Source organism: Anomaloglossus baeobatrachus, chromosome 11, assembly GCF_048569485.1.
Source record: "Anomaloglossus baeobatrachus isolate aAnoBae1 chromosome 11, aAnoBae1.hap1, whole genome shotgun sequence".
NCBI classification, from domain to species: domain Eukaryota; kingdom Metazoa; phylum Chordata; class Amphibia; order Anura; family Aromobatidae; genus Anomaloglossus; species Anomaloglossus baeobatrachus.
In genome coordinates this window covers 62,739,210-62,756,193 of record NC_134363.1, presented here as the reverse complement: position 1 = coordinate 62,756,193, position 16,984 = coordinate 62,739,210, and the positions used below count along the sequence as shown (strand labels likewise).

Sequence of the window (16,984 nt, the reverse complement as noted above, 5' to 3'; positions counted from 1 at the left end):
ACAAATAAATTCAAATGTTTGTTTAGAATGCGAGGTTTGTAGTTCTAGTTGTACCGTGGAGGTCCCTTCTCCTAGGACCAGGGCTATTGGTGTTAATGAAGAAGATATTTGTACATCTACTATTGACATATCTTCTAATTATTGAAATTACGCACTATGTATTATCTGCTTTTATTGAAAATTGAGCCTTGCTTTGTCCTTTTTATTGTTTAGCCATCAGGAAGCCCACAGTACCGTGCTCCATACCCACCTCGCATGGCAGAAAATAGTATTGATGTAAGTATTTTTTTTAAAGTTGTGCCTTCTTTATGATTTTTTTTTTTAGGTTTATTCCTGTAAAGGTATTACATTACATTATTTTTTTTGATTATTTTGTGTAATAGCCAAGTACTGTCCTACCCAGTATAGTAACATACTATACTAACTATCACGATTCTTCTCTAACCTTTCACCTTCCACTACAGGTTCTTCTGACAAAGATGTGTGGTCAGGATAAGCTCCTTGCTGGAATCGAGGAAGAATCTACTCATCTTCGAATTGAAAAGGTAACGTTTTGTTTTTTTAATCTTTTTTTAGTAATGGGAAGATATTTAGGCTATGTGTGCACCAGGCGTTTTTCGCGGCGTTTTTCGGGTGCATTTTTGCTCAGAAAACTGCATGACTTTTCTTCCCCAGCAAAGTCTATGAGTTTTCATTTTTGCTGTCTGCACACAGCGTTATCTTTTTAGCTGTGTTTTTGTGGTGCCCAAAAAAACGCAGCATGTCCATTATTCCTGCGTTTTTCACTGCGTTTTTCACCCATTGAGTTCAATGAGATGTTCAAAAACGCAATGAAAAAACGCAAATTGCAAATATAGCTGCATTTTAGTGCGCTTCTATGACTAAAAACGCAGCTATAAACGCAAGGGGTGGGTAGTACAGTCACGTGTACAGGAAGAGGATTCATTCTGTTGGTAAACATAGAAGCGTGAATCCTCCCATTACCGCCACCGCGGCTTCCACCTCCCATCCGGCGCCATGTCCGCTCCCGCGCGGCGCCTAGTCCAGACGGGAGGTGGAAGCGGCTGTGAAATCAAAAGTGAATAGTAAAATATCATACTCGCCTGTCTGCAGACTCCCGGTACATGTCCGCTCCCAGCTCCTCTTCCCGTTACAACCACCCCTGCTTTGGCTATGTGCAGACTCCCGGGACACGTCCGATCGCTGCAGGACCTGCTGGTAATCAGCTGATGCGGCACCTGATGCATCAGCTGATCATAAAAGTCCAGCGGTGAGGCCAGCTTTTTACCGCCTGGCCGTCTCAAACTATCAGCTGATGCCATCAGGAGACCGCATCACTGATTACAGGCGGCTCCTGGAGCGATCGGACAGGAGTCTGCACAGAAGTGAGTAGTTTTATTTTCTACTGATGCATCAGCTGATTTGTATAAACTCCGTTTATACAATTAGCTGATGTGTCATGCGATTCACATCCTTGAACCTGACACATCATCTTATCGCTTTGCCTTCCAGCAAACCGATCAGATGATATTGGATCCGGATTGGACAGCGCTGGACCCTTGACCCAGGATTACTGCTGAGGGGTTTTTTTATTTCAATAAAGATGGAGTCACTAATTGTGTTGCGTTTTATTTCTAATAAAAATATATATATATTTTTTTATCTTTACTAGAAATTCATGGTGGCCATGTCTAACATTGGCATGACCTCATGAATTTCGTGCTTAGGGCTAGTTGATAATACACAGCTAGCCCTAACCCCATTATTACCCAGCGAGCCACCCAGCATCAGGCCCGCTGGAGGAGTTGGATACAGCGCCAGAAGATGGCGCTTCTATGAAAGCGCCATTTTCTGGGGCAGCTGCGGACTGCAATTCGCAGCGGGGGTGTCCAGAAAGCATGGGCACCCTGCGCTGCCGATTCAAATCCCCAGCTGCCTAGTTATACTTGGTTGGACACTAAAATGGGCAAAGCCCACGGCATTTTTTTTTTTTTTTTTTTTAAATTATTTCATGAAATTCATGAAATAATTTAAAAAAAAAAAAAAAATAGGACTTCCCTATATTTTTGGTTCCCAGCCAAGTACAAATAGGCAGCTGAGGGTTGGGGGCTGCCGTACCTACCTGCTGTACTTGGGTAGCATACAAAAATATGGCGAAGCCCACGTCTTCTTTTTTTTTTTTTTTTTTTTTTTTTTTTTTTTGCATACAGTCCTGGAGCCTTGTAGTTCTGCTCCCCCTGCCTCTCCCTCCAGCATACAATACTGGATGGAGCATGCTGAGCCTTGTAGTTCTGAAGCTGCTCTCTGCTCTCCTGCATACACTAGTGGAGGATGAAAGAGAACAGATTGAAGCAGGAAATGACATCAGATTTATTTATTTATTTTTTTTTCTATTCAATGGCATTGTTCCCTGATAAAAAAAACGCATTTAAACGTAGTGAACAAAAACGCACCAAATCACAGCCAAAAACACACCATTGCGGTAAAAACGCATGCGTTTTTTTTAATGTGCTTTGCGTTTGTGCATTTTTTAGCGGCCATAAACGCAGCGTTTTTGATGCCACAAAAAAAAACGCCTTGTGCCCACATACCCTTAAGTGTTTTTCTCACAGTAAACATTTTAATTTGTATCTTGTCAATATGAGATAAATGTTAAGGAGCCTTTGCACCCAATAGTGCACATTCATTTGCAGGACGCGGTCCATCAGCCACATCGGTAATCTGAGAAGTCAACACCCCCCCCCCCCTCCCTTCCTCGGTATTCGGGGTAAATCCGAGCCGCTTTATCAACCTGTAAGGAAACATGTCACATTTAAAAATGCTATTAACCTGCAAATCTGGGGTTAATCTGCAGGTTAATAGAGTTTGAAACTTGCCTATTTCCAGTACATTGAACCTTGCTGCTGGGAGGAAATTACCGTATTTTTCGGATTAAAAAATGCACTTTTCCTCCCAAAAATTTAAGAGGGAAATTAGGAGTGTGTCTTAGAAGCCGAATATAGCTTACTGGCGGTGCGTTGTCGGCCCATGCGTAGATGGGGCTCTCGGCTCAAGATCTCATCTGCGCATGCACTGCCTCCGGGCTATTGATATCCCAGCAGTGGACTTAAGGAAAATGGTGTCTGGAGATGGCGCGTGCGCAGATGAAATCTCGACTCCTCATTGAGCCAGTGGCTCAATCTGCACACGCGCTGACTCTGGGCGCCAATTTTTTGAAGCCCAAAACACTGACAGTTTCTGGAAGTTCCTCCTGCCTCACAGCGAGGATCTGGGACACCCGCCGCACTGCCCGCAGCATTGCCCTACTCCAGCACCGCCCCTGCCTCCTGGGACCCCGCTCCATCATTGCTGTTGTACCCCCCCCCTCCCAGTAAGACATCACCAGATTTTAAGACTGACCCCATATTTTTTTTTCTTTAAATTTTGGGCACGTCTCAGTGCATCTTTATAAAACAAAAAATACGGTAACTTTATGCCTTCAAGCAATGTTTGGGTTTCAATCCCGGCGCCGGTTCAGTCACCGCTCTGTGTATGGAGAGTGGCGCATGTAACCACGGCCACCGCACTGACTGACAGCCAATCAGCATTCGAGTAGGCTGTCAGTCAGTACGGGGGGGCGCTGTTACACCCGCTGCTCTCCATACACTGAGCAAAGACTGACCCTGCACTGGGACTTAAACCGGAACGCTGCCAGGAGGCATAAAGTTAATTTCCTCCCGGCAGCGACTTCAATGCACTGGAAATAGGCAGGTTTCAAACACTACTAATCTGCAGATTAACCCCATATGTATAGGTTAATATCATTTCTACATGTGACAGGTTCCCTTTACGCCACACACGCACACTTGACTGTTAGAAATGTCCGGAGATCTACTAGATGTACTATATTTACAGTAGGGATGACATTCCGTGTCTTACCGCCTGATTTACTGGAAATGGTTTGTCAAGGCGACAATCCGAATGTCCACATGATGGAACTATTCACATTACTTTTGTATTTTTGCATTAGGAAAAGTTGGAGGACGCTCTGCAGTTAACCCATCAACACCTGGATGAGTTCCAGGGTCAGGAGCAAGTGATTGAGAACATCTGGTATCAGCAGAGGCTCCTCCAGGACGACCTGGTGTATGTACGCGCCCGGCTGTGTGATCTGTCTTTGGTGAGTTGAAATCCTTTTTTGGTCAAGCAGATATTAAAAGAATAATAAGGCTGCGTTCACACGGAGGATTTGAAGCCGACAAATCCATAGCTTATCAAGTGGAAACCACTTTTGGAAAAATGTAGACTTTGGCTATGTGCACGTCTTTTTCAGGTGGATTCAGCTCCAAAAACCACCTGAAAAAGCGCTAACTAAACACGCAAAAGAATGAACTTATGCATTTTTCTGGATTGGGCAGCGTAAAACATTATCTGAGATGACGTAGTATAGTAGCTCTCAAAATCTCCAATGCTGATCGTGCTCATGCTGATTATTAGTAGTTGTCTATACTGGTAAACACTTGACTTATATTAAGGGGTTTTCCATTTTCAAGAACATGAACTCACGTACGCTCTTCTAAAATAACAAACACAGTAGGTACTCTCCCTCCCTAGGACCTGTATAGGCACCATGCTGCGTCTTTGGTCTTGGTGTCTTGGCTACACATCACATCGACAGTGTTAATCACCACTGCAGCCAATCACTGAGCTCTGTGAATGTGTACGTTAGATGGCATGAGCCACCAAACTCAGTGATTGGCTACAGGGGCGATTCACACGGTCAATGTGATGTCATCGCTGCAGCACAAATGCCAAATAACGAACAATAGCGGGGATCTGGCACTGGACCTGGGGAGGATAAGTACCTTATGCTTATTATTTTAGGTATTTTATAGCCTTTCCTGAAAATGAAAAACCCATTTATGACTAGTTTTGCGTATCCAAGATAAGAATAGTAATTTCACCACATTGGGGAAGAATAATGGGCTAGAATCAGGTCTCCGCATCTGCCCAAAAAACTGAAAATGTGTGCGGATGTACAGTGTTAAAAAAAAAAACTGGTCTAGAATGTGGACATTGCTAATAAGTCCTAAAGATATTGCATGTTTTGTATCGTCTTAACTAGGACCGAGACCGTGCATGGGAAGAATACCGGCTACTAGAAAATGAGCTTCACACGCTGAGGGAAACATTGGAACGAGTCAGTCAGATCGGACACCCACAGGTAAGTGACCACATGTGGCTCCGAGGGATCCCCAGCCTTCCACAGAAGCTAGCAAGCAAATCTGCCTTGAGAATTGTGCCGGGTGTTTTGTGTATTTAGGGCTTTTCTTGCCTTTTCAGGACCAGGCAGCTGCTCAAAGAGATCTGTGGATGATCAATGACATTATATCCGGCCTCAGATTTAACAAGGCCAACTTTCATGCCATTCCTGATCCGGCCAGACACCCTGGTATGTAAACACGATTTTCCATTCTGTAATTTCCCCATCTGAGATTTATTTGTTTCCCCCTTTTAGTAAGTCGCTGTTCACATTGGATTAATGGATCTATGTTCTCTCCTCTGCCTTCCGCCCACCTCTGCCTTCCGCCCACCTCTGCCTTCCGCCCACCTCTGCCTTCCGCCCACCTCTGCCTTCCGCCCACCTCTGCCTTCCGCCCACCTCTGCCTTCCGCCCACCTCTGCCTTCCGCCCACCTCTGCCTTCCGCCCACCTCTGCCTTCCGCCCACCTCTGCCTTCCGCCCACCTCTGCCTTCCGCCCTCTTTTGCCTTCCGCCCTCTTTTGCCTTCCGCCCTCTTTTGCCTTCCGCCCTCTTTTGCCTTCCGCCCTCTTTTGCCTTCCGCCCTCTTTTGCCTTCCGCCCTCCTCTCCACCTATATATGTTATTATACAGCAATGATGATGCCACCCTCCCCTGCCAGCGAAACACCGACAACCTTCCAGAGGAGTTTTCTTTACCATCAGTCTGGGATGAATCCCTTTGTCCAAGAGAAAAATCCCATTGTAAGTTGCCTATATTTGTTTTATAGTATCTATGCACGTGTGTATATCTATATCTAATGAATGGAAGAATCAGAACCGCGGAGTCTTACTTTAAGATGCAAATCCCTTTGCCAAGACCCAGCAACCATTCGAACAGTTTTCAATACATTTAACCACGTTTTATCTGTCCATGTGAACAGCAATGTTTTAGTTCATATGATCCTTTGTTGTGGCTTGAAAATGGCTCATTTGACTAAAAAAAAAAAAAAAAAAATCAGTTGACCATTGAAACTTTGATAAATGTATCGGTGTGTGCCGATCTATGTAAATATATGGAATATGGGTATCTTGGTGTGAACAGACTTGACAAGGAGCTGCTTCTATTTAAATGGAATGTGTTAGCAGGTTTTTGCTATGTAATCTGAGGACGGCTTGCTGAAGAACAGAGATTCTCTTATAAAGTTCCATGCTGTTTACTTGAAATGATTGTTTTAGCACAAGAATCTTATCATTGCTGGACTACATCATCTAGTCATCCACTCCCTCTCCTTTGATAAGCAGCTTACGGTCTATAGACACTGTACATAAAGAGCCTGGTGTGGGTGGTGCCAACTTTCTCAGCTCTGCTACATTGCTAAATCTAAAAAACTGATTGTGTCACCCAGTAAACTAAGTGATCATCATTGGAATTGGGGTCTCTTTACCTACTCCATGCTGCTCTCAGATGAGATGGCAAAAACCTGCCGACAGATTCCCTTTAAAGCATTTTCCCACAGCATTCACTAGGGAGAGCTTGAAGCTTTCAATCCTCCCTATGAGTCAATCTGTAGTTGCTGGTGTTGTCTATTTGTGTGATGGAAGTCCGGCTTTTCAGCCTTGTATTGGCATTTATTTGTTACTGGATACGAGAGATTGCAGTCTAGTGAATGCTATTCATTAAAAAGAAATGCTGCTTTATAAATCAATATTCACGGGTAAAATATGTATTCAGTGAAGGCAGGTTTCCCCATTACTGAGATAGGTGACAGTTGGTGCTTTTAATAATTTATGATGTGGGAGGAGCTAGAATCTCCTGAAACGACAGTTACAGTTCTCCATAGATATTTATAAGCACCAACTGTCACCTCCTATCTCAGTAATGTGATAAACTGTAGTCACTGAAGTGAGATTTTACTCATGAATTGAGAACATTGAGAATCAATCAAGGAGGAGAATAAAGGGAACTTTTGGCAAGATATAATACGAAGGTCCTTATTTTCACATGTACTATTAATTTATGGGGGGCAATTAAAGTTGTTCAGCCACTTCTCATTCCACGTTTCCCCCAGGTAAAATAGACTATACTCACCTCCTGTACAGACACCGTTCTAGTGGCGCGACGCCTCGCATGAAGTTGTGATGTCACCCGAGCCCTGCATCTTATCAGCACCGGACTCTGTCTCCTCGCCTTTGGACCAAACGAGTTAATCAAAAGGAAGTGAGGGCAGCGTCTGTCCTGTCCTGTTGATTACTTGTTTGGACAAAAGTCAGGGAGAAGGAAAGCATCACTGATTAAACGCCTGGTTCATGTGACGTCACAACGCCCCGCAAGCCTGGACACCACTGGAACGATGCTGGTGCGGGAGGTGAGTATAGTGGAATCACATGAGGTTGTCCTAATAGAGGAAACTTCGTTAAGACAATGGTTACTCTGCAGCAGGAAGCTAAAACCATGATATTCCCACCTATTTTATCTTATAAAGGAGTCTGAATCCATTCCCCCCAGACCACCTCTTCCCAAAGATCACCCATCATCCAGTCCTGAAAGTGAGAAGCAAAGTAGAGGGGCGGCGAGTGACCAGGTGAGAAAGATATTCATAAAAAGTGCTACAGAGTCTGTCACATATGAATGTGCAGAAATGCATCGTTTGGGGATCACATGTACGGAATAATATATTGTTCTGAAGAGTCTCCTTATTAGGCCAGGGCCACACGGGATCTACTGCAATCCTCGCATGACTCAGCTCACGCTGGCAGCACAGCAGGAGCAGAGTGTCATGCGAGTGTCACTGCAACGGAGATCCGATCATGTGATCCGACCTCAGCTGCGGGGGGCGGGCCGGCTCTGAGGAGGGGCGGGCCGGCGCTGAGGAGGGGCGGGAGGGATTTATCTCCCGCTCTCCTCCGTTGCCAGCTATTGCGAATCTCGCCCTGCACTCGCTGTACACCGCTGTACTGCAAGTGCAGTGCGATTTTTCTCTCACCCCATAGACTTGAATGGGTGCGAGAGAAACAAGACTCACATTACAGTCACAGCATGCTGCGATTGTTTTCTCGGTCCAGTTAGGGCTGAGAAAATAATCGCTCATGGGTGCTGACACACAAGCTAATATTGGTCCGAGTGGAATGCGATAAAACATTGCATTCCACTTGCTCCGATTTTCATTCCATGTGGCTTAAAAAAAATTAGATTCCAAAACCTACACCTCATTCTATGTTTGTGTCTGTATCTATCTATCTATAAAATATAGAATATATTTATAATATGATATATTTATCATATATTTATCACGTGATATATTTATAATATATTATGACATATTTACAATATATATATTTATATTTGTATAATAGATTTATAATTTATGATATATTTATAATATATTTATAATCTCTTATAATATATTTTTAATATATTTATCATAAATTTATAATATATTATCATATATTTATAATTTATAATATATTTATAATTTTATATCGATTTATATTATATTTATGATATATTTATCATATTTATAATATATTTATGATATATTTATAAGATTTATAATGATATATTATATTTATAAGATGTATTTATCATATATGTATCATATATTTATAATGATATATATTTATCATATATTTATGATGTATTTATAATATGATATATTTATAATATTTGATAAATATATATTTTTTTATTTCAGCTTTAATTTCCCTAATATTCATGAATTTCGTCGGTAACTTTTTTTTTCTTTTTTATAAATTGTAGATTGAGCAAGACAGAGCATTTGAGCCACTAGAGAGCATATCGGCACCACAGTCCCCAAGTACACCAAGTGGTAAATTAACATTTAAATTATAAAAAAAAAAAACAAAAAACTTGGCTTTTGCCCTTTTCGCATATTTGTCTGACCAATAAAGAATTTGTTGTTGCTCACTCTGTCGCCCTTGCACATGTAATACAGGCTGGAGCTGTAATATTTATCTTTGCTAATATATTTGAATTACAAATGTGAACAAATTTGTATCTTGTGTATTGAGGACTTGAAGTCTATGGCTGCACAACTGAGTGATTCTGGCAACAACGTGCTGTTTGTATGGCACTTTTCTATTATCTGGATGCCATTACACACAGTGGCTACAAAAATATTGATACACCTGCCCAGTACAATTTTTTTTATTGCTTTTCTGCAGATTTTCCTATAGAGCTTGCGTAGGTGGCAAAAAAGTGCTACTGATGGCACCAACATAATGGAATAAAGATCTCAGAGGCTCATGGGCCTCCAGGAGAAATGGGGTTATGTTGTCATGTTAAGTACGGGAAGTACCAAACGAACGTCGAAAGGGAAGAGAAACTGTGTCTAGGGAAGGGAAAGATGGAGACCCCTGACCAAACCTGCTGCCAGGCCCTGGCTTCCCTCACCACCCTAGATAGGTTCTACACCTGACCCTGGCTGACCCGCAAATAGGCCCTACTTAGGGAACAGATGGGATGAGCATTCAGTCAACCCCACTAAGCTCTAAAGAACACACAGGGATCACAAACATAACTAATAACATACAGTGCCTACAAGTAGTATTCAACCCCCTGCAGATTTAGCAGGTTTGATAAGATGCAAATAAGTTAGAGCCTGCAAACTTCAAACAAGAGCAGGATTTATTAACAGATGCATAAATCTTACAAACCAACAAGTTATGTTGCTCAGTTAAATTTTAATACATTTTCAACATAAAAGTGTGGGTCAATTATTATTCAACCCCTAGGTTTAATATTTTGTGGAATAATAATCCTTGTTTGCAATTACAGCTAATAATCGTCTTTTATAAGACCTGATCAGGCCGGCACAGGTCTCTGGAGTTATCTTGGCCCACTCCTCCATGCAGATCTTCTCCAAGTTATCTAGGTTCTTTGGGTGTCTCATCTGGACTTTAAACTTGAGCTCCTTCCACAAATTTTCAATTGGGTTAAGGTCAGGAGACTGACTAGGCCACTGCAACACCTTGATTTTTTCCCTCTTGAACCAGGCCTTGGTTTTCTTGGCTGTGTGCTTTGGGTCGTTGTCTTGTTGGAAGATGAAATGACGACCCGTCTTAAGATCATTGATGGAGGAGCGGAGGTTCTTGGCCAAAATCTCCAGGTAGGCCGTGCTATCCATCTTCCCATGGATGCGGACCAGATGGCCAGGCCCCTTGGCTGAGAAACAGCCCCACAGCATGATGCTGCCACCACCACCATGCTTGACTGTAGGGATGGTATTCTTGGGGTCGTATGCAGTGCCATCCAGTCTCCAAACGTCACATGTGTGGTTGGCACCAAAGATCTCGATCTTGGTCTCATCAGACCAGAGAACCTTGAACCAGTCTGTCTCAGAGTCCTCCAAGTGATCATGAGCAAACTGTAGACGAGCCTTGACATGACGTTTTGAAAGTAAAGGTACCTTACGGGCTCGTCTGGAACGGAGACCATTGCGGTGGAGTACGTTACTTATGGTATTGACTGAAACCAATGTCCCCACTGCCATGAGATCTTCCCGGAGCTCCTTCCTTGTTCCTTGGGTTAGCCTTGACTCTTCGGACAAGCCTGGCCTCGGCACGGGTGGAAACTTTCAAAGGCTGTCCAGGCCGTGGAAGGCTAACAGTAGTTCCATAAGCCTTCCACGTCCGGATGATGCTCCCAACAGTGGAGACAGGTAGGCCCAACTCCTTGGAAAGGGTTTTGTACCCCTTGCCAGCCTTGTGACCCTCCACGATCTTGTCTCTGATGGCCTTGGAATGCTCCTTTGTCTTTCCCATGTTGACCAAGTATGAGTGCTGTTCACAAGTTTGGGGAGGGTCTTAATTAGTCAGAAAAGGCTGGAAAAAGAGATAATTAATCCAAACATGTGAAGCTCATTGTTCTTTGTGCCTGAAATACTTCTTAATACTTTAGGGGAACCAAACAGAATTCTGGTGGATTGAGGGGTTGAACAATAAATGACACTCTGAATAAATTTTTCACAATTTAAAAAAAGAAATAACATTCTTTTTTGCTGCAGTGCATTTCACACTTCCAGGCTGATCTACAGTCCAAATGTCACAATGCCAAGTTAATTCCGAATGTGTAAACCTGCTAAATCTGCAGGGGGTTGAATACTACTTGTAGGCACTGTATCTCCAAATGACTCAGGGAGAGGAACTGCAAACAACACATTTTCTCCAGATGAATCCAAGCCGACTGCTTGCACTGAAGACTTGTTAAGGATATTAGACTTATCACCAGCACAGACCAGAAGGGAATGAGGGTTTTTTAAGGATATGAAGAAAAATGCTGATTAAAACAGCTGCTAGGGTGAGGAACTCTGCAGGGTCCTAAAGGGAAAGGGATAAACCCCCAAGCAGAGGAGATACAGAAGATACCATATGCACCAAGCAGGAACAATAAAAGGTCAGGGAGCATTTTGCACAACCAAATGCTGCGACCTTCTATAGCTGGACACCACAGGACTGACTGTCACCTGTGACACATGTTCTGTGACTTGGCTTGGCCAAAAGTGTTTCTAGATTCTCCTTGGCAAAACCCAACTGTGTATTTAGCCCAGATGCTGGAATGGTCCTCATTGTGGTGTCTGGATGACTGAGAAGTGTCCAGAAGGCTAAGGCTGCTCTACTGAGAGATCTGGGGACAATTTTCCTGATTTTGATTTGTAATCTATATACTCTTACTTATGAGTCACTGAGTCATCTTTTTAACTCTCTTGTATGTAAGAAGCGGCTTTGCCAATCAAGGATGTGGCAGATGGTCGACCACACCAGTCTTCCTGCCCAATACCTATACCTTCAAGCCACAAGATGACTCTAGAACCAAAGGTATGGCAAGCATAAAAGTGGAACCTCATTTGTCCTTTCTACTACCCAAGTCTAAACCCTGACCTGCTTTACTTCTGTTTTTTTCTTTTTCTGAAGGCATCACCACCCAATCTGCCAGAGATGGGAACAGTTAGGAAGCAAAGAATGAGCGCTGAGGAGCAGATGGAGAGAATGCGAAGACATCAGGAGGCTCAGATTCATGAGAAACCTAAGCCTGGTGTCACAGCGCAACGTCAGAACTCCCAAAGGTCTGCAACCGGTCCAATAGGGGGCAGAGTAAGTATATCATGACTGAGCATGAGTAATAAATGTGTCCAAGACCTTTTTTTTGGGGGGGGGGGGGAGAATAGGCAAAATAATCTGCATGCAACCAATCCATTGGAGAGCATTTGTTTTTAGATTTGCCATTGAAATCAATTTCAAGACTATGATTATGTATCCTTAGGATAAATCATCATTATTAGGTTGGGCAGTCAGTATCTGATAAGTGGGCTCTGGCTCCCATCACCACAACCGATCAGCTACACATTCTGTGGTGGCCATGACTGGTTTTCTGCTAACTTGTATTGACCCTTTTCCGGCAGCTGCGATCTTCTTCCTCTGAGTCTTCAAGCAGCTCTCAACAGGTGGATAAAACCTCTACAGAACCGAGAAAACCAACGCTGGTGAGGGTCACTGCATCCTTTTACCCCAGCAACGCATCTGCCCCACTGCATGGAAAAACTGGAAGCGTTCACGCAAAAAAGTCCTCACCGGACACCATGCCGGAAGACCCCACCTACAGTGTCGTGATGGAGCCGCAGACAGAAAACGTTACCTCCGTAACCAGTCATGAGATCTCTCCCGTGGTAAAGGTGACTCCACCATTAAGAACAAGCAGTAAAATTGTCACGGCTGCCTGCATGCAACTGAAAAAAGATATGCACAATGGCAGCTTCAATAAGCAGGGGGTAAGCTTCAAACAATGTATTGTTTGCATGCTCCGTCCATTGCTTCTGTGCTGCGCTGTATGTTTATTGCGGCATGGGGTGTATGGCAGGCACGACTGTACGTTGTGTTGGGTGTGTGTCCACCATGTGGACATCAAGTAAATGTATTATGTTCAGACCTTGTTTGGTGTTACATGCATGCAGTCCTGCTCTTCAAGATGGCATGTTTATGAATAAGTGACCTGGTGGCATAGGTGTCAAAACTGAACCAGTTTTCTGATTTCAGTCCAGATCTGGTGAAGAAATAACAAGAAATGTCAAAAATCACCCTGAAGACGTAGAGGGAAAGTCAAAAAGTGGAAACCAACTGAAAAGCACCAATTCTAGGACCAGGTATGGTTATGTCTACTAGTCCACATCACCTCATTCATGCTGCCCAAACCAAAAATCTGAGCCGGGCTGCACCATTGGCAGAGACAAGGTCATCCCCGGCTGACTCTACAGGTGATAGACAACCTATACTTCGTGTACATGGAGAACTGTCAATCAATCAGGGTGATATGGGGAGAAGCTGGCTGGTGGCCACACCAGACTACTCTCCTCTCTGCCTATGGTTTCCGGTCAGAGCTTCAGAAAACTTTTCTGTGAAACGCCGATGGCCTTCAGAGAAAGATATACCTGGCGGCAGACATGATTCAGGCTGAATATATCTTGTAAACGTTTCAGGGATGATGAAGGCTACAACATCTCACTGGAGGAAGAGCGGGAACGGATTGTCAACCTGTCCTATACACTGGCATCAGAGGCCTCGCAACGCAGCAAAATATTTACAGGTGAATGGATGACCTTATTATATTTCCTTACTGGATAATGTGTATGGGTTCTTATTTTGTCCTGCTCAATGGCTCTTATATATCTGTATTAATGTGGTGCTTTTTATTGTTAAGCCATAGTTCTCGAATTCTTCTCACCTTGAAATAGTCTTATAGGCAACTTCTGGCAATTTACATGTACTTTATGGTTATATATATCTCACATATATTTTTTTTATAATATATAATATATATATATATATATATAATAGTCTGTAGGAACAAAAAAATGACTTTATATAATATATGTGTATATATTATATAAAATATATATAATCTTTTTGTTCCTACATTAAACCAACTCTGCATTAGGATATGAATTTACATCTTGGGAAGGGGTCCACATGTGTGGAGATTAGGAACGATCCCTCCGATCAGAGAAGATGCCGGCTAGATTACCCAGCCAGCATCTGTGTCTCACAGCCAGCGCTCTGCTCCGGTGGTGGCTGTTAACCATTTAAATGGACTCTGTCAGCACGGAATGACTGTTCAAACCAAGCACAGCCACTCAGTGGAACACATAACCAGCTGGGAAGGGCATGTAAATGTTTGGCCCCACCAAGGGTGCACCCAAGCGCCTGTACTTGCTTTGAACACTCATTCTGTGCTTTAAGTGCCGAGTCCCTTAAACTGCTGTCGGTGATATTTAAATGGAGCGGTTGCTCACATTTGACAGGTCCCATCGCACCCCATGACTCAGTCTCCCATAGAGCACATCTGGGATATTAGTCCGCTTTAAACTGACTCTGACCCTATTTCTTTCTGGAAAAGTGTAAACTGAGCATGCTCTGATCTGGACAGACGTCACTGTGAGTGAAGGGGGAGGAGGTAAATGGTGGATCCTGTATTATCTACTGTATATGGAGCTTTTATCTTTTCAGTGTATTCCTGTCTGTCATGATAATGAGACTGCTGAAATTCTCTTTAAAAAAAAAAAGCAAAAATCTGAAAACCTGAGTATAACAAAAAGGAAAGTCATGTTGACATTCAGACATACGTTTTGTTTTTCCATCCGCAGCCAAAGCTTTATCGGATGACTGCGATACGAGCAGTGACGTCTCCACATCAGATGAAGTGTATCCATGGGACTTTCTGAAAGATTCCCACAGCAGCAAACCATGTGAAGTCCGAGACCACTGCCAAACCAACTCACTGCAGATTGAAAACAGCTACACAACGAAAGATGGGCCTCAGCGTTGTCCTGTAGGGGCGCGTAGTCCAGACATGACCAAAGATCGCTCCATCAATCTACACTATGAGAACTGGCCGGCACAGACGCCAGGAGAGAGCAGAGATCATGGCCCTGTCCCAAAACCAGAGGGCTCTTCTCTCCCCAAGTGTAATGGACAGGTGGCCAGTTACGATTTCCTCATAGAGGACTTACATTATAACCCGCTAAGCATGGGCAAAGTCACTGACTTCTGCAAAGAAGAGCGGGAACCCATCCGGATCACGCTCCTTCAGTCCAGCTTCTAAGCTTCTCCACACACCCTTTTTGGACCCGTGTGATTCTTGTGACGTGGACACTTGAGTTGGATCTTGAGCGTAAAAGGATGTTGAGTTTTATGATGGCACAAATTATGTAGAAAACTAGGATGAAGGGATGGAAGAAAGTTGTAAATGGACGAGGTGTAAATAGGTGTATATAGACGGTGCAGAGGAGGTGACTGTACAAATGTGGATAGAGACGTGTCTGTGGAACGTGCCATGGTAAAGTGAGGAAGGGGCCATAGGGATAGGGAAAGTAGGAGTCTCAGATCATGCGGAAACACTTATTAGACTTATTAGCGGCTGCCCTGATGGTCATTTGGGCTGTTAATGACGCTCCGCTAAGCCCAGTTGCACTAGATGAGGGAATTTTCAAGTTCTCCATGTAGAGAAGGCAAAGCTGTGAAATACAGAAGACTGGATCATTGAAGGGCTTTTCACCCTTGTGTGGAAATTATTACGGTTCCTTAAGACAGTCATAGTAACTTAAGGTAACCATATAATGTACCAAAAAAACGCTTAAACACTCTGTTCTATAGAGTAGAAGGGTCATGAAGGTTCATTTTTTCGCTGGTTACATTTCGGTGATGTCTACAGATTACTCCTGGACGTCAACAGATAAGTTGTTATATGCCTTGCATTTATTGGCACCTAAAACAAAAAAGGGGGGCAATGTGTGATGTTTGGGAGGGAGAACAATCGAGCCCCGTGACATAACCAGCTGTAATTATTCTGTCTTTTTAATACCTGTATATTTGTGTTTTTTAAGACAAAAGGAACCCCGAGTGGTCTGTTCAATTTCCTTTTTTTAATCTATTGACTCTTGTGAAGGGACTATGTGATAACATAGGACACTACAATACGGCGTGTGCCCTTTTCATCCTGACCGGTTGTATACTTTACATTTTACTTTTTCTTTTTTTTTGTTTTTTTAAACTTGTCACTAAAGCCAAATGCTGTGCTCGGCCGACTTACTGCCTTATTAATGTTGATGCCGTCTTTGTGTTAACCATTCCTTTACCATTCTCCTGACATGCGTATTACCAGTTTTATTTTTTATAGTAACTGCAGAGATCTGCTACTCATTTTTTAACTTTATTTTTTGTTGATTTTTTTTTCTTTTTAAAGTAGAAAAATCAGACAAACGAAGGAATGTGTTCTAAGCTTTACTGTTTTGTAATTTCTATGCAAAACTGGAAGATGCAAATAAAGCAACACAGTATGGAGCCATTTGTTTTATTTATTAATATATCATCATTACACAATCATGCACACAGCAGGACGGGTGGTTGCTTCGGTCAGCAGTGTTATGACACAGTGAAGACCACCTTCTTCATGAATCTTCTGCTTTCACCAGCATATTGCAGACAGCATTATATACCAACCGACTAAATGTTTAATAGCAAGAGGCGGAAAGCAGTGGGGGGCGAGCCAGTGTCACGCTAGGTAAGGGGAAGTAACAAGCGAAAGGGAAGGGAAACCCTGTGTCTAGGGAAGGGAGAGATGGTGACCCCTGACCAAACCTACCACTGGTCCCTGGGGTCCCTCACAACCCTAGATAGGTTCCGCATCTATGTGCCAAGCCGGATACCTGACCTTGGCTATCCCTAAACCCTAGGGAACAGATGGGATGAGCACTT

The 16,984-nt window shown here is 43.2% G+C and overlaps 1 protein-coding gene across 5 annotated transcripts in view; it reads left to right on the top strand.

The window, feature by feature from the left end:
• PLEKHA4 (pleckstrin homology domain containing A4) overlaps window positions 1-16,570 on the top strand; it is a 116,266-nt gene extending 99,696 nt beyond the window's left edge. For 3 of the 5 annotated variants that reach the window (XM_075328544.1, XM_075328541.1, XM_075328542.1), the window contains 14 exons: window positions 214-276; window positions 465-545; window positions 4,010-4,159; window positions 5,105-5,203; window positions 5,323-5,431; window positions 5,874-5,983; window positions 7,705-7,803; window positions 8,979-9,048; window positions 11,955-12,055; window positions 12,152-12,331; window positions 12,640-13,005; window positions 13,271-13,377; window positions 13,711-13,817; window positions 14,875-16,570. In XM_075328544.1, coding sequence (XP_075184659.1) covers window positions 214-276; window positions 465-545; window positions 4,010-4,159; window positions 5,105-5,203; window positions 5,323-5,431; window positions 5,874-5,983; window positions 7,705-7,803; window positions 8,979-9,048; window positions 11,955-12,055; window positions 12,152-12,331; window positions 12,640-13,005; window positions 13,271-13,377; window positions 13,711-13,817; window positions 14,875-15,332 — 2,100 coding nt within the window. In that variant the 3' untranslated portion in view covers window positions 15,333-16,570. The remainder of the gene's footprint in view (window positions 1-213; window positions 277-464; window positions 546-4,009; window positions 4,160-5,104; window positions 5,204-5,322; window positions 5,432-5,873; window positions 5,984-7,704; window positions 7,804-8,978; window positions 9,049-11,954; window positions 12,056-12,151; window positions 12,332-12,639; window positions 13,006-13,270; window positions 13,378-13,710; window positions 13,818-14,874) is intronic. The other 2 variants (XM_075328543.1, XM_075328545.1) reach the window with 2 other exon arrangements.
• The last annotated feature ends 414 nt before the right edge of the window (window positions 16,571-16,984 follow it).